Source organism: Monodon monoceros, unplaced genomic scaffold (assembly GCF_005190385.1).
Source record: "Monodon monoceros isolate NGI ecotype Baffin Bay Population unplaced genomic scaffold, NGI_Narwhal_1 Super_Scaffold_18, whole genome shotgun sequence".
NCBI lineage: Eukaryota > Metazoa > Chordata > Mammalia > Artiodactyla > Monodontidae > Monodon > Monodon monoceros.
Genome location: NW_021703774.1, coordinates 156,457,407 through 156,475,240, shown reverse-complemented (window position 1 = coordinate 156,475,240; position 17,834 = coordinate 156,457,407). Strand labels below are relative to the sequence as shown.

The window sequence follows — 17,834 nt, the reverse complement described above, 5'->3', positions numbered from 1 at the left end:
TTCAGACTGTACTTACTCCCCTCCCAGATCCCTCTGCTCCCCAATTTCCAATCTTCCTTTAAGATTCACTTAAAGTGTCATTTCCTCAGTAAAACTTTTTCTAATTTCTCCTGAGGCACTTCCTCCTAGTTTGTAGGTATACCTCGGACAGTATATATTGGATTGCATTTGAATTGCTTATTCATATCTGTTTCTAAAACAAGGACATAAGAAGACACAGAGCACAGATAAATAAGGTACATCTTCCTGGAGTGTCAGTTTTACTTGGTGCTCAGTCATTTAAAACATTTATTAATGTAAAACAAGCACAGCTATATTATGAAACAGCATACAAAACCACATACATTTAAGTAGTCAATTTCACTGGGGAAGAAGGTATGGGGGAATGTTCTAGATTAAGAGACACTAGAGAGAATACCCCAAAGCATAAAACTTGAATCTAGATTGAAAAATTAGCTATAAAAGACATTTTTAATACTGGGGAAATTTTAATATCATAAGATGGTATTATGGAATTGCTGTTAATTTTCTTAGATGCGGTAATGGATTGTGGCTATGAAAGAGAATGTTCTTAGGAGATAGATACCTGCTGGAGTATTTAGGAATATTTGGGAGTAAGGAATTATGATGTCTGCATCTTACTTTCAATAGTCATTGAAAGTTGTACATATACAATGTGTGTGTGAGAGAGACAGGAGAGATTATTGAATCTAGATGGAACATATACAGATATCCGCTATGTTAATCTTTCAATTTTTATGTTTGAAACTTTTCAGAAAGTTGAGAGGGGGGAATCATACATTTTATAGATTCAAGGTGAGATTTCAAAGTTATTAATTTCAGGAGTCCCTCCTGCTCCAGTTCATTCTCCTCTGCCATTAAGGCACTTACGGGGAAGTTTGAGAAGCCCTGATTCTTGTTTCCCTCCGCACTATTCTGCCCTGTGAGCCTTCAAAGATGAGGCTATGGGCTTCCCTGGTGGCGCAGTGGTTGAGAGTCCACCTGCCGATGCAGGGGACGCGGGTTCGTGCCCGAGTCCGGGAAGATCCCATATGCCGTGGAGCGGCTAGGCCCGTGAGCCATGGCCTCTGAGCCTGCGCGTCCGCAGCCTGTGCTCCGCAACAGGAGAGGCCACAACAGTGAGAGGCCCGCGTACCACAAAAAAAATAGATAAGGCTATTGTATATGTCATTTCTGTATTCTCGGAGCACAGCACAGGGAGCACAGCACAGGGCCCACCACAGAGGCCTGTTGAATTAATGTTTCCTGAATGAGCAAAACCTCTAACTTAATATGCATGTGACCTTGGTTAAACAGTATCTCTTTTCAGTTTCCCCTTCTGTAAAATGAGGTTGGACTAGATGACCTAAGTACCTGTAAGGTCCGTTCTGGCTCTAGTATCTTTGGATGCTATACTTTGAAGGAAGATCAGAGGTCATTTTTCTGCACAAAGCCCCACAGTCAGTCAGGCAGAGATGACCACAGTAGATCAACCTCTGCTTCCTGGCCAAACTCCTAAGTTTCAGCTCAGCCATGGGCACTGGGAGAAGTGTTCTTAAGTTCACACAGACCACACGTCAGAGCAGTGGCTTCCCTGAGATCCAAGGGGTGCCAGGAGAAGTCAACTTGGCTTTATGCTACCCTCCTGTCTATAGTTATAGCCATGGCTAACACTAGTGTCAACTTTAAACTGCACATTGCAATAAAAAAAGAAAGCTTTAAAAAATACTGATGTTTGCCCTGGAGATTCTGATTTAATTGGTTTGGGGTATGATCTAAGCATCTGGATTTTTAAAGGCTCCTCAGGTGCTTCTAATGTGCATTCAAGGTTAAAAGTCACGAAGGCCTACACTGTGGTGATGGGGTGAGATCTCTAGCTGGGTTTTATGTCCTGGCTTTGCCACTTACTAGCTGGTTGATCTTAGATATTACATCTCTTTGGACATGTTGCCCCAAATGTGACAAGTGAGATAAAGCATGTAAGCCAAAAAGAACAGTTAAATAGTTAAGGACAACTATCACTGAATAAACAGGAGAAGCCTCTGTGGCTCTCCCAGGAAAGATTAAAACTTTGAGTCTATAGAGCAGTGGTTCTCAAACTTGCATCAGAATCACGTGGAGGACTTGTTACACCGGACTGCTGAACACTCTTTCCCCCAAAGTTTCTGATTCAGTAGGTCTCAGGCAGAGCTCTTGAGTTTGCATTTCTAGCATGTTCTCAGATGTTGATGATGCTGCAGTTCCAGAGACCACACTTTGAGAATCACTGCTCTAGAGCCGAGTTTCTCAACAGCAACACTAGGGACATTTTGGAGCACCTACTTCTTTGAGCATCCCTGGCCTCTACTCACTAGATGTGCTAGCATCCCTTGAGTTGTGACCATTGAAAATGTCTCCAGACATTGTCAAATGTCCCTTAGGCAGCAAAATTGTGCAGAGTTGAGAACTACTGCTCTAGAGGATATAAATTAAAGAAGAATCTAAGAGTGTAGGTGAGTTGCAGAGGCAAGTGAGGAAAAGAAATTGAAACCTAGAAGAAAGGAGGAATTTGGGATATCTCAGGGCTTGACGTGGAAAGGGTGGGCGCCCACTCAGGGGTTTTTCGAAGGATCATTATGTGTCTGGGGTATAGAGACAATTGACCAGAGGGCAGAGGGCAGGCTCGGAGGTCAGACTTGGCTTTATTTGGTTCCACAGGAATAGTAGCTGTCTTTTAAGTCTGGCTCCTCCTTCCGTCCTGGGACACAGCTGTCAAGCTCTAAAATCTCTTGGAAGAAATCCTGTCCTAACTCAAATGGCCTTCCCCTAAGGCTCAAATGCCTGCAGCCCCAAATTGTTCAGAGCTCTCTCTCTTACCTCTATTTCCCATCCACACCTTGAGATGTTAACAAGCAGCAGACTTCAGGTCTATCAGGAGAAACAAATTACTCTGTAGTTTTGCTGTGAAGAAGCAACTCTGTTAAGAGCCCTGACCTGTCCAAATCCACCTCCCTGACAGTTCAGCTCACAAAACTTAACCACCCAGTGAAAAAAAGATTTGGCTCTTTAAGTGCCAATGGTATTAAGTGCTAGAGACTGGAAGTCATAAAGGGAAATTAACTGAAAACCAGAGATGGCATTACTCATTCGGGAGCAATCTATCTCTCCCAAAGTGAGAATACAATTTGCACCCTCTAGGGATGTTTTATACTCAAATCTTTATTCCCCAGGCTAGGGCCTCTATTCCCTACAAATTCTAAGTGGTGCTGCTATTTCCTGCTAATGGGTTTCTACCCAGCCTTCGAAGAAGGCACTTGGGAGGAGTGAAGAGGCTGAGGTTAGAGGAAAGCCCTTGCAGCCTCCAGGACCTTGGTTCTTCCCGATCATTGCCAACTTCTCAAGGGATTGGTAGGCTTTTAAAAGCGCAGCGTCAAAGTTCAAGCCTTGTTTTACCCCAAGCCAAGAAAGATGAGGGTGTGTGGAAGGGACTGGACTAATTGTGAGGTATGTAGCCCGGGTATTTATAAGGGATTAGGGAGTGAACTGTGATTGTGATAGAGGTGTGAAAAGTGGCTTGCAAACTATCTTTGGCCAAGTCTCTTCTGGTTAAAGGCATAACCATATCTATAATTATTGCTTAGGTCTGAAATCTGAGTCACCATTCCTTTTGAAGATCTCACTCTACTTAGTAAAGGTTCTAAGCATTCCTGCAGTAAAGGAATGCTATTTCACTTTATTTAACCCAGTCTTTCCTGAACTTATGTGAGCATGGGATCTTTATGCCCAAAGTACCTAAGATACCTGGGAAACAGTGTTCTGTGGAATACACTTTAGGAAACCTCAACCTATAAGATAAATTATAGTACAAGCTCTCTAGCACTTGGCTCCTACTTAATTTGGCCCCATCACTAACCATGCTGAAGTTCTTTTGGTTCATGAAAACACACCAGGCTTTCAAGCCTGTGCCTGCTGTTTGTTAGAATGCACATGTTTTTTGCCTACTGGCAAAGTCCTCCTCATTCTCTAAGTCCCAATCTAAGCATAATCAATCTGTGAAGCTTCCTTAACTCCCAGGAACAATAAAGTGCTTTCCATTTCCAGTGTAAAGTGAATAAACTTTATACTTTATTCACTGTACTAAAAGTAATTGGTTTGACAGGTTTATCACCCTGCTGGTTCCTTCATTAATGAGTTAAATCTTGGACATGTGCTCACTTAAAACTATCCTCTTTCTTTTATAACTTAAGTAGATGATTCAGTTTGTGAGCTAAAAGTATAAAACCAAACATGTTCAGAACAGGTTGGAGGTGTGAAGACCTCTGTGTTGAGGTAGGAGATTCAGAAAAGACACACTGAGCTCTCCAGTGCCAGATGAGATTCATCAGTGCTGATCTGTGTGCCGGGCAGAGTCACCCCGTGAGCCAGAGACAGTACCTGTCGTGGGGGTAGAAGGCAACTAATAGCATTTCTTAATGCCTGTCAGTTTAAGAAGACAAGCACAATGATAAAAAAAAAAGTCTTAGACAATGTCATGGCCCAGCAGCACCAAAACTTTCTCATATTCCTTTTGAGTTGAGTTTGATACAGCATTCCAGCCAATGCTATTGCTACCAGCTGAGAATGCCCCAAATCTGCCCGCTGTAGGAAACCAGAGGGTAGGGACTGCTGCTCAGAAAAGTGCTTTTGGCAGGAGGCAGAGTAGACACAGACTATGTTCAGCTTCTCGGAAGTTTAAATGGACTGTATGTATCCCCTGGCCATATCATGCTAAGATTTACAGTGGTCAAGCCTCAAAGAAAAGACAGCAATAAATCCAATCCACATGGCTCTTGTAAAAAGGCATCAATTTGGCTTTTAATACAAAATGAGTTAGAGAAACAAAGAAAGAAAATATCATACAAGTTATTGAGTTAAAAAAAAAAAATCCCCAACAAATAAATTTCGGTCACATTCCCTGTCTTCAGCCTAAATTAGGAAACAGGAGACTATGCACCAACCAATGTGTGTCCCTTTGAAGAAACCTTACTTTAAAAAAAAAAAAAGAAAACAAAAAGAAAAAAAAAAAGTCAATCCCTGAAATCTGGCAGGTGGTTTTTAAGAGGCCGCCGTAAGGTTGCCTTAATGATCCTGATGAAATAGGATACTGGGATACTTGTGGTTGCTGGAATATGGCCACCTCCTCCTTGTTTGTTGCTAGTAATGATCTTCATCTGAAGGGAGGATGCTCGCTTGGGCATCATTTGATGCCACTTATGCTGTCTGAGGTCTCAGGGTCAAGCAGCCTTGTGGAGTCTTCCATTCCATATCTTCACTGAATCTCTCCCATATATAGTCTCTTGTCACTGGATGCTGAGAGAACTGAGGTGAAAACAACAGAGAAGATAACTGGAAATAATGAAGGCTAAAGGAGACCTGGTGCTCAAGGGCTCTTACGTTAAGAGGCAATTTTGGTATAAAAGAGCAATTGGATTTAGCTTAAATTCCTCTCCTCTTAAACACCATTCACAGGAAACTACAGTATAGTCTGACTTTTCAATCCAAGTCCTCTCAAAACCATGAGGGTGGACTGTGCTATGGGAAATACATTATCAGGGTCTAAATCCTGATGTCCCTTGTCACTCAAACCTTAAGAAAAAGAACTTCTCAGTCATTATAGAAGAATCAATGTCTTTGTCAGTCATTTTGTAAACGTGCGTCCGCTTGGAGAAAGTTACATTTTCTCCTTAAATTCAAAGCTCATTATCTAGTTTAGCTAGCCAATAAAATGTTAAGTTGAAATTTATATCTGAACATTAAGAAACATCTTTTTTTTTTTTTTTTTTTTTTTTTTTGCGGTACGTGGGCCTCTCACTGTTGTGGTCTCTCCCGCTGCGGAGCACAGGCTCCGGACACGCAGGCTCAGCCGCTCCGCGGCATGTGGGATCTTCCCGGACCGGGGCACGAACCCATGTCCCCTGCATCAGCAGGCGGACTCTCAACCACTGCGCCACCAGGGAAGCCCCGAAACATCATTCTTTTATCCAACTACATCACTGAATCATAGACCTGAAGCAAGTAAACTCGAACTAGAAATAAACAGACTAACCAACCCCGCTTTGAGGTTAAGAAAACGGATCATTGCTCTTACCCTCACCACTTAGAACAATGGTGAGACTGTCAACGATACCCATAAAGACTGTTTAAAAGGAAATTCACATAAAACAGATGCCCACCTCTGCCTCTGTATTCTTAGGGCTCTTTAGGGAGATTCCCTCACTTTCCCTTTCCCCACAGTCAGGACAGACTTACTGATGGGTTCGTCGGGGTGGAAAGCCACTTCATTGATGGAGCCAGCGTGGCCGGGTAGCTTATACAAGATCCTCCTGCTTGTGGTATCCCACACATACACAAACCTGCAAGGTATCATGAAGAGCAAGGCTAAGGCCTCCCAGAACTGAGGATAGAGGAGAAGCATGGCTTTTTCAGGGAAATGGAAGCAACCCTTTATTTATTCAATCCGTATTTATTGAACTGTGCTCTGACGTTTAGAAACTAGGAATATAGATTTTAAATAAGGCATGGATCCTGCTCTTGAGCAACTGAGTGAAAAAATAGGAATAACTAAAAATATCAGCATTACTGGTGTTTTCAAACACAAGCTTCTGAAATAGGAAAGATCATGGAGAAGAAAGATAAGTGGTTTTTCCTACAGATCTCACACAGAAATCTTCTTTAAAGAACACCCAATATAATTAGGGTGTAGTTAACTTCATATGCACCTAGGAATGTCTTAAAGGTAACCCAACTCATGGCAGGTTGGGAGACTAGGCTGTAGATCCACCTGAATTTCTTCGTACTGTATTCAAATCACAGAGCCCAGAGACGGGACGGGACATTTCTGCTATATAAACAAAACCCAAACATACACTTGATCCAAATCTTGCATTGAATTCATGGACAGAAAGAATACTGAATTCTAGCATGGGAAGGGGCCAACAGAAACCAGCTAGTCTAAACTCATTTTACAGAAAAGAAAACTAAGGTACAGTGACTTTTCCAAGGTTACACAGTTCATTAGTGGCTCAGTGGCAGAATTAAAATGAGAACTCTTAATATATTCCGGTATTCTTTCTCTTACCACCCTCAAATACCTTGTGTCCCTTGCCATCCTCCATTCTCCCCCACCCCTGCCAGAAGAAGTTCCTTTGACCCTCAGCCTTGCTTGGGTCATTTTAAACTGAAGGTAAAATAAATAGATATTATCTTCATATGACCATGCAAAGACAATCTGTTGGTAAATTTAAAAGGCTGGTTGTTTTCAAACAGGTTATACCAATTATTTACATATTTGTTTTGTTCAATCAACACCTAAAAGGGTACACTCACCAGCACTTGGTTATAAAAGACCTACTTCTGAACAACATTACACTTTTTGTCTAAAATGCAAACAAACAAGAGCTTATTAATTACACTGTTTAGCTCACAAGGGCTAGGCTCCGTAGGAACTAAATAAAAGTTCCACGCAAGGTGGAAGAGAAGGAACCCCCATCTGTCTACAGACTCCCTGGCTCTAATGCTCATATTTTCCTCAGTGTCTTCTTTCTTGCCATAAGTGTCCTCATTAATCCATCTACAGCTATGTGGCCTACTGAAAAAGTGTATAAGTTCTGGGTTCAAGTCTCAATGCAACTATTTAATAGTTAAATAACCTTAGACATTCATTTAACTTCTCTGAGCTTCTCTTTCCTTAGTCAAATGATGGAGTAATGATGGAGACAATGTTGATCTCACAGCTTTGTTGAGAGAAATAATGAAATAATGTATGCAAAGTGCCTGGCACAGAGAATTAATGATAGCTATTGTTATGATGAATAAATAAACGAGCAAAACAGAATCACATGAAATCAACAGGCTGAATATGAATAAATCACTCACAACAGAGAGACTGACCAGTCTTCTCGTAGTCCTTGATAGGAACTGTTGAAGGGTTTCAAATCTGAACATGAGGAGGTAGGTGAATTGCAAGTAGGGAGGAGAAATTTGCCAAATTCAGGCCAAGCTGAAAAGCAGTTTTCTGAGAAGGAACAATACATTTTCCAGGCACATAAAAGCCAGCAAAACCCCAGCGCTCCAAGGGTTTACTTTGAGGCCTCACTCTCCATGGCTGCCGATTAGATGCTAAATTTAGAGGGGTTCCTTATCCTTTCCTTACTCTGGCATGGCAACATTTGGGAGGAACCAGGCTCCTTACGTAACAGCGCTGCTTGTTGACTTGGGGCTAATTGGTGAGGTGGCCGGTGAAATGTGGCCAACCCTCAGCAGGTAGACATACAGGCTCTTCCTAGACCAGAGCCATGCTTCCACATGTAAGGTTTAAAGGAACAGTGGGGAGGGAAAGAGGGAAGAGGGGACACTGAAAGTTAGAAAGGACCAATGTCAGAAACAAACTGCTCAGAAGAAAAGCTAGGCAGATATCATTTAAAAGCTTAATTATATAGGAAAGATATATCTCTGCTGAAAATCATGTAAAAATACTTAGAATGGTTCTTACTCTGTCAGAATGTAAGACATCTTAGGCTGTGGGCCTGTTTTTCAAGGTCTTTAGAAACCTGGCAACTGAAAATCCTTTAGATTCCCCTCTTCAGGGCAGCTTGCTAAACCACCAGGACTCAAACCAGCAATGTGGCATGGTTTTACCTGTGCCCTTTTTCCCCCATAAAATACTCAAATACTTGTCCATTTTTCCTGGCATTAAACATGCCAGGGAAAAAAAGTGGACTCTGGAATCTTCAGGTATGTTCAGCATTGTTCACAAGTCAGAAAGGGTGGGACAGACCAAAGTGAGGTTTCTTTATGGTTGTGCTAGAGCTGCAAATAGGAGAAAACTCTGGCACATGCTGAAAGCCCAAGGTAGCCTAGGAAAGGCTTCATGCTTATAGGATGGTGCCTGTTTTAGTCAGGTAGCAGGAAAATCTCTAAGGGGGGGAGAAAGATGGGGTTAAGCTAAAAAAGGGTTAAGACATCTCCCACTGGGAGCTAAACCTAGTCTGCCATCAGAGGGCCTCATCATTCTTTACCATTCCACATTTGCAGCCCTAGGCACTTGAACACCCCTACTCAACCTCTGACTCCCAATTATAGGTCACCACAGACATGTTAAATACAACAGCATCGGAATGAAGAATTCTCTCCCTTCTGTTTCTCATTCATCACCTAATTCCTCAGGCAGTTTAAATTGATAGTTAAAGCTTCACAGTCTCTTACTTCAGCTCAGGGTTGGAAAATACCTAGCCCACATGCTGCCATACCCCTCACTTAGCTATCTTGACACTTTTCCCATTGAACCCAGACCCAGCTCTGAATCATCCCCAACATAGGCAACCATTATCAATAGATGAGCTGATATGCAGGGCAAAATCTGACTACCATCCTTGAGCTAGGAATTTATTCATGTAATATTCACTAGCTGCTTACTCAGAGATGAGTAAGACTCATTTCCTGACCTCTAGGAGCATATAATTTAGTAGGGGTGCCCCACTATGTTTGTCTTACTGTAGGATGTAATAAACGTTAATAAAGGTTAGATGTATACAGTGTGACTACAAGCCAGAACAAAGAGCAATTAGTAACGCTTGAGAGGTAAGGGAGAGAGCGAGCCAGGAAAGTTTATAGATATAACATGGGTGATTACTGGAGAGATAATAGGAGTTTGGATAATGGAGAAGAGGAGATATAAGAGAGAAGCCTGGAGGCATAAGGGATGTAAGAACAGGGAAAGTTCCATGTGAGTGAAGCATTGTGGTGATGGTGGGGGAGGAGTACACAATATGTATCTGAATGAACTGAAGCATGGCAGAAGAATCTCATGAGGGAAACTGGAGCCAGATTAGGAGTTTGAATTTTACTTTGATGGCAAAGGGAATCCAATAGCCAAAGAAACTGTTTACACTCCAGGTGTAAAATGTATCCAGAGAGGGCAGAAATGATGTGTTTGTTCACATGATCCTTAAACTCTTCAGACCGCACATGACTTCATCTCTGAGTACAGCTATAACTCTCTGTCTGCTATAGCTCAGTATCTGCACTTGATGTATTAAACATGAGAAGATACCTGCGCGGCTACATCATTCTTTACCTCATGCCCAATAATCCTTACCTGTCGGCTGAGCCAGCTGCTATCTTGCTTCCATCAGGTGACCAAGAACATCTCAGAAGATTCTATAATGATGAATAAGCAGGAATCCAATGAATATAATAATGCCCCAAACCCCTCTTTATTAGACTACAGCATCACTAAGAGACTTTAAATCTCCTGAGTTTTTTCTTGGCTGTGCCACACGGCTTGTGGGATCTTAGTTCCCCGACCAGGGATCGAACCTGTGCCCCCTACAGTGGAGGCATGGAGTCCTAACCACTGGACCGCCAGGGAATTCCCCCTCTTAAATAGAGTTTTAATTATTCTCCTCAGCATATAATCAATAATTATCTTATATTCTGTGGCCCAAGACAGCCTAATTTGATATATTTCAAACCATATAAAAACCAACTGTAGAAACTGCTTAATTTACAGTAAATTAAGAGTGGACCTGGCAACAAAATTTTATTCTGCCTACACATGGAGGCTCCCCTTGCTCCTTTATCTTGATCCTCCATTAAATTTTGTTTATATTACAGGAAAATAAAAATAAAACCAATTCTAACAAAAGATAAAATTTGATTTAGAAAGTGAAAATGAATTTTAATGGGTTCTCAAAAGAAAAATATTAGTCTATATTAACAAACTATCTGGAGGAAAAGCTTTTTTGAAGAGCTGACCTGGGATTTGAGAGTTTAGAAAAAATTTCTGTCTCTCAGAACTTGGCCTGTGGTGCTTACTGAGGGAAGGGATGTATTCTCAGGGCTCTAATAGCTGGTCACTGGGAGGGTGAGGGAGGCCATCTGGGTAATAGCCATGGGAATCTGAGTCCCATATGGAACACTGATCTATGAGGGTCAAAGTTCCCAAGGAATTAAAAAGATAGGAGTGTCTTGTTGAAGCCCGAAGTCCTAAATTTGAGGGGGGCCCCATCACTATCTATCTATGTGATTGCCTTCTTGCCTATGCTTCTATTAGTTTTATTTCTGGCAAGAACAGTTTTGATGCAGAACAGTGTTACTAGAATGCAGCCCCTTCTCAGTAGAGCTGTTGTTCCTTATCCTTAGCACCATCCTAAATGTTTCTTTGAATCAAATGGACAGTAAAATTCCTCTGCCATGCAGAACTCACCTTTTCAAAGTTGTGCACATTTCCTTGAAATATCTTCACACACCTTTCTTTGGGAGCAAATGGCCGGACATCCCAGACCCGCACTGCAAATTCAAACAAACAAAGCAAAACAGCTATCAGCCAGGGGCCTCCTGAGAACCCAGCTGAAATCAGTATCATGTCAATGATAGATGCTGTTTCCTGGGTGGAGAAAGACCAACATGGTACACTGCTACCTGACAAGGCTTTTTTATTTTTCTAATGGGAATGAAATGCATCCAAGTTCTATTAACAGGGACTGAGGACACAGAGGAAAACTGAGAAGGTAGGAAGGGAAAATGTCAAACACATTGCTGGGGATCTGCAACAGAAAGTAGTTGGGTGTGATACTGATTTCAACAAAACATTCTGCAAATGATTCCTCTGCCAACCCCAAGAGTCACACCTAGCAAAGTTTCAATATGACAATCTAAATACCACTGACTACTGTGACAATCAATCTATAAAAATCAAACTCAGGACTAACCTTTTCTAATTTTGCTCATAGGAGAAACTGACAACTACCAAACTACCAAGAATTAGAAAAAGTGAACTTTGATTCCAATTCTAGCTCTGCTGTATATATGGGGGATATCAGGAAAATAGTGAGGTTCTTTGTGTTTTGGTCGCCTTTATAAAACGAGAATACCACTTGCTCTTTTTTAAAAAATAAGAATATTTTAAGGGTCAAATAAAATGATACATGTGAAAGAGCTCTAAAAGATTGGCAGCAATAAACAAAACAATAAAAATAAACAAAACAATTTGTTAATTTTTATTGTATAGCTATAACAAGAGATTCTTATTTTTAATTTAATAACCATTTAGGGAATCTCATCTTTCCTTACTATGCACAAAGCTAGAATTAGACAATGGCAAATCTATTGAAATAGGATATAAACACCCACAGTAAGCAGTGGCCACAGCCATTGTTAACTAAAGCTAAACCTACAGTGGAATTTGAGTGATGTCATTTTATTTGACTGTGAAAAAACAACAATCCTTAAAGTCAAACAGGTATAAAAAGGTGAGGCTATGCATGAAAGTTTGCTATTCAGCTGAATACAGTCAGAAGGTAAGGATGTTCATTCATTCAACAAGTATTAATTGAGCACCCATTGAGTGCTAGGCACAGTTTTCATTACAAAATGTCAGTGAAAACATTTTTGTCTATCAGAGGGGCAGTTCCAAACTCTCCCAATATTAAGCATATAATCCAACAGGTCATCTTTCTTTTTTGCTATAATAAACCCACCCTCCCATCCAACAATTCAAAAATAAGCAAAGAAAGGACAAGTGTATGTGTAAATCCAGAATATTGAGGTGTTTTAATGAGGACCTCTTGTCACATAGGGAAGGGAAGATAGACTGGCAGAAAGAGCACAACTGAGATATCAATAGGTCTCTTGATCATCTGAGCTTGGTACTCTTTGAAAATGCTTGAGAACTGCCTTGGATGGATCTCCAGACTCATCTTCCTCAGTAAACTAATCACTATGAGTTTTTTGTACCCCGCTTGAATCCATAGCCTTGGATTCATAACATACCAGAGCTGAAATAGACCTTAAAAGTAAAGTCCAGGTCTCTTATATTATCAGTATAGAAACTGATGCCCAGAGAGGACAAATGCTATGTGCAAAGTTGCTCAGGGATTAGATGGCAGATCTGGGACTAGAATCCTGGCCTCTTGACCATCTCTTCTAAAGTTTTTTCTTTTTCTTCCTTTTATTTTTTTTTCTTTTCTTTTTTATGCCCCTGCCTCCTCCCCTCAAAAGTCAATTTTAAAAGGTTACATATTCCAAGGTATTTAAGATATAGTTCCAACAGAAAAACACAAGCTCTGCAGCAAGAGTTGTGCTGTCTCAAGATAATCAGGTTTCACAGTTCAGGCAATTCAAAATTAACTCACTATTGCCCCCAAACTGATTAAGAACTGTTCACTGGCAATTTAGAGAATCTAAAGAAGTCATATGGAAACAAAAGCATTTTGTAGGTTTGCATGTACCTCTATCAGTTAGATAATGAAAATGACTCCTGCAAAGTTAAGACAGCCGCACACATAAGGCAGTGGTGGTTGTGACACGCAGAACGAGTCGCTTAGTAATGTCAGGGTCGGTTTTTTCTTACGCTTCTGCTTAAAATATGAGCACTTTCTTGTTCCAAATAATTTTTACTAAAACCTAAAATAAGAATAAACTACATAAGGACTAAAATTCTACTGAGATGACCATGATTTAAACAAAAATCACTGGAGGTTAATGGGGAAGGCATTAAAGAAAGAACATGGTGCCTGCTTCTATTTACCCACTGCCTTTCAGAGTCTTTATATACCACCGTGTTCAAACTACAGTCTATACAGACCAATTTCTACGTAACACTATTTTTAAAAGCTAAAAAATGTTCAACTTCAACTGCTGAAATTCAGAGATATCAGTTCATCAGAAATGCCTAAAGCATCCTCTGAACTCCTTTGTCCCTGATCACAACAGAAGTAAAAAAGTAAAAGGTTTCCCCTAGGCCCAGATATCACATGTCCCTTAGGATCTATCTCACCAAGCAGGCAGGGAACAAATTTATTTACTTTCTTCCCTATCCACTGACTAAACATTTAAAAAAATTACTTCCCAACTGGTGTCTTATAATGCAGTGTGCTGGACATGTAAACATTGGTCTTTCTGTTCAGGCTTTTATACTTTGGGAGCAGCAGGTTCACTCCTAATGTCTTTGACATCATTGTTTCTGCCCATCAGATAGAATTCTTTGTTGGGAACAAGACTGACAAAATGAGCAAGGTGGCTGGACATGGCATAAAAAGGCTGAAATTGCAGCTATATCCCAGGCATCTTCTTGGTTGAAGACACGCACTTCAAGCTTTTTGAAATGGTCATCTGTTATGTCATCAGCTCAGGAAAATAGCAAGTGCAAATTCCAGCATTGCCTCTTCCTGGGCAGGGAGGTCAGACTTTCTCCAGTTCACACAGACCTGGTCAGAGAGCACTGGGTTCTTTGAGAAGACCCTGTACCGGGCACTGTGGACAACCACGCTATAAGAGCACCTGTCAGCCAGGCTGGTTACCACAATGATGAGTTCCTTGTCAGCTTTGCTGAGCTGGCCTGTTTCCTTGTTACAGATGGCACTGTAGTAAGCAAAGAAGGCTCTGAATTCCAATGGCCGGTGACACAACACTTAAATACATTTGTTAAAAATCCTGTCTTCTTTTCTATCTCCTCCATGAGCTCTACAATATCAAAAGGCAGGTCCTCTTTGTAGTGAATGGGGCAACGGCTGATGGGTTTGGACTTCTCTTCCTGCTGAGTCTCATAAAGGTGCAAGTTCAGGGTCATCATAGGCAACTTTTTCCAAAACCTATTTGTCACAGGCAAAGAAGAGACATCTGCCTCACAACGCCGAGGCGGCAAAGCATCGACACGGTGGCATGTGGCGTGGAGGCCAGGCTGCCTTCCCGCGCACCCAGCCCTCTGGGCCTAAAGTTTTTTCTATTACAACCTGTTTTCCTAATTGTCCTGGTGGACACCTGCAAGCCAACCTGGACTCTTTCCTTGGACCCTCATTTACCCAGCACACATTTCTAGTTTCTAATGCCCACTTTCTTTAGGGTCTACAGTGACTGGGCACTGGGAGAGCTTTCCTTTCCAAAGTTACCTGTATTGTCCATTGCATTGGACAAGAGGTAAGAGCCTTCAGAGCTTAAGCTCAGGCCAGTCACTGAATCTGCATGGCCTCTCATCGTGTAGGTCAGCTTATTTTGGCGCAGGTCCCAGACCTGCAAAACAAAACAAGGCAGCACTCCCAGAAAATCAAATTGTGAACAGCAAAGAAATAGTTATTAAAGAGTCAACTGCCTGGGAAAATTGGTATCCCTTCTTAATCTGCCTCTGGGCCAAGCATTACTTTACCACAAAATATAGGATTTCTACCAAAGAAGAAAAAACTCCTGCCTTTCTAAAACAGAGTCAAAGTTACTAAGTTTGACTAGAAAAATATGAACTAATGAATGTCAAATATTAAGATCAAGTTTAACAAAAAATAATAGAATTTAAAGAGGTTATTTTCAATTCATAACAAAATATATTAGGAATTAAAAAACAAAGTAGCATTTAAAACACTTAAACTATGATTCTTAGCAACTAAAAATAAACTATTATAACTATATAAAAACAAGTAAACAAGTCATTTGAAAAAGGCATTATGATTGCATGTAAAATGCATATAACAAGGTAATATGCAAAAATACAGAGGCTTAAAATTTTTCATTTAACGTCATAACATGTATACAATGGAAAAGCATATTTATTAAAAGAAAAATAAATTGTAGGTTCACTGTTCCCTGGGTAGGAAAGGTAAGAGAAACAGTTCAGCTGAAAATAACCTAATGTCAGACAGAAAAAATAAATTGTTCATTAAGTTATGGCTCATAAACACACTGTAACACTATGAGCTCTCATGCTAGCATTCGAAGAGCAGAGTGCAAGGAGTGAGCATTTAGGGTCAGACCGAACCAGTCTTTGCAACTTAAGAGTTATGTATCACTGGGCCACTAACCCTCTCTGAGCCTGTTTCTGTCTGTAAGATGGGGATAACATTTACTTCTTATGGCTGTTGTGAGGATTACAAATAGAATGCCTAGTACACAGCAGGCCCAATAATAATTGGTAGCTATTATTAAGCAACTCCTACAAATATTCTGAAGATCAAATGTAAAAATGTTTATAAAATAATCTATTATTAAGCAAAGAAGGAAAATACAAAACAGTCTATATTTACATAGACTGAAACTATGTAAAAAATATATTAAAGGCAATAGAAATAGTCTGGAATGTCATATGGAAAAAGAACAGCAATTTTATTAAGGTCATTGTTATTATATAAAATTTCATCCAAATTCGACTCAGTACTGACACATAGTTTTTCTAAATGAAACAATTTTCTGCTGTCCCTTTAAGCAAGGCACCTTCCTCATCTAGAAATGAGTTTGATGTTGTATGTCAAAGCAATACATAAGGCAGACAACTCCACTTTCCCCATCAATAATTCATGTGTGGAACCCAACACACTTCATATATAATCATTTTTGTGTCAGGATGTTTGTTGCCTCAATAATTAGGGAAGCTTGAAGTGGCTGACATTTTTTTGTTCAAGCTATTGTTCCTCCTCTTCAGAGAAGGCATTGTTGAAATCTTTAGCTTTTTAGGAGAGAATGTAATTCATCATCCCTCACAACACTTGGGTGCTCCTTCCAGACTTTCCTCTTTGAGGCCTGCACATGCTGTTTTGCAGAGCCAAAACGTATCTGGGATTTGCCAAAGAAGAGTGAGCAGGGCACTAATTTAAGCAAAATATTTTGCAGATGTCCTAATCAGCTGTTCAGTGAATGTTTGGGCATCTGATTAGTGGCAGGCGCTGCTGGAGATAAAAGAGATGTTGTCCCTGTTCTCAAGGAGCTAAAAAAGTGATGAGAGGCCTGGAAAGGGGGCAGTAGCCAAGACAGCAGAGGGATTAATGCTCCCATGGTACATGGATGGGAGGGAGAAAGGGAAGGTTTCACAGACTTGAGCAGGATATGGAAAAAGGAGATCTTTGTTTATTTGTTTGCCGTACCACGCAGCTTGTGGGATCTTAGTTCCCTAGTCAGGGTTGGAACCTGGGCGCATGGCAGTGAGAGCACAGAGTCCTAACCACTGGACCACCAGGGAATTCCCAAGAGGTTGTTGGGTTTTTAAAAAAAATTTATTTATTTATGGCTGCGTTGGGTCCTCGTTGCACATGGGCTCGCTCTAGTGGCAGTGAGCGGGGGCCACTCTTTGTATGGTGCGTGGGCTTCTCATTGCAGTGGCTTCTCTTGTTGTGGAGCACAGGCGCTAGAGCGCAGGCTCAGTAGTTGTGGTGCACAGGCTTAGGTGCTCAGCTGCACGAGGGATCTTCCCGGACGAGGGATCGAACCCGTGTCCCCTGCACTGGCAGGCGGATTCCTCAACCACAGCGCCACCAGGGAAGCCCCTAAGAGGTATTTTTTATTTAGACAAAATAGAAGGGTATTCCCAGGCAAAGATAATGCATGAAAGCAGAGAGGCATGAAAAAATTACTGAGTTGTAGGGAATTAGGCAAAGAGAGGCAGCAGACAATGCTTGAGTGATAGGCAGGCAAAGGGCAGCTCATGAAAGGTTCTGAATGACTGGCTTGGATTTGATCTCCCTCACTGGGGAGCCACAGAAGGGTTCAGAGTAGTGGAATGAGTTGGCCAGATTCCAGAAAGATCCTTCTGGCCCAGATAATCGGAAAGGATGAGAGCAGAGGTGGGAAAATCTATCTTTACCCACTACCTTAAAAAAAATCATCAACTAAACTCCCATTCTGACTACAGCTCAGGATTACAAGCAATGCCAAAGAATTGCCAATCAGATCTTCAAGTCATTAAGAAGAAGCACATTTTCTTCTTTTATTCATTTTCCTCTGACTCCACAATTCTATGCCCAGGAAGAAAATCCCAAGAGGTTGGCAGGAACAGTATATTTGCTCACAAACATATAGAGAATTTGCTCACTCCAGATTTTAAAAGGGGCTTCCATTCC

General features: G+C 41.1%; 1 protein-coding gene across 1 annotated transcript in view; it reads right to left on the bottom strand.

Annotated features, from left to right (window-relative positions):
- Positions 1 to 4,808: 4,808 nt before the first annotated feature.
- The window catches only part of SNRNP40 (small nuclear ribonucleoprotein U5 subunit 40), a 37,307-nt gene continuing 24,281 nt past the window's right edge, over positions 4,809 to 17,834 (bottom strand). Inside the window, exons 6-10 of the mRNA XM_029229935.1 lie at positions 14,907 to 15,027; positions 11,225 to 11,307; positions 10,115 to 10,176; positions 6,268 to 6,371; positions 4,809 to 5,337 (exon numbers count right to left, since the gene is read on the bottom strand). Of these exons, the coding sequence (XP_029085768.1) occupies positions 5,288 to 5,337; positions 6,268 to 6,371; positions 10,115 to 10,176; positions 11,225 to 11,307; positions 14,907 to 15,027 (420 nt within the window). The 3' untranslated portion in view covers positions 4,809 to 5,287. The remainder of the gene's footprint in view (positions 5,338 to 6,267; positions 6,372 to 10,114; positions 10,177 to 11,224; positions 11,308 to 14,906; positions 15,028 to 17,834) is intronic.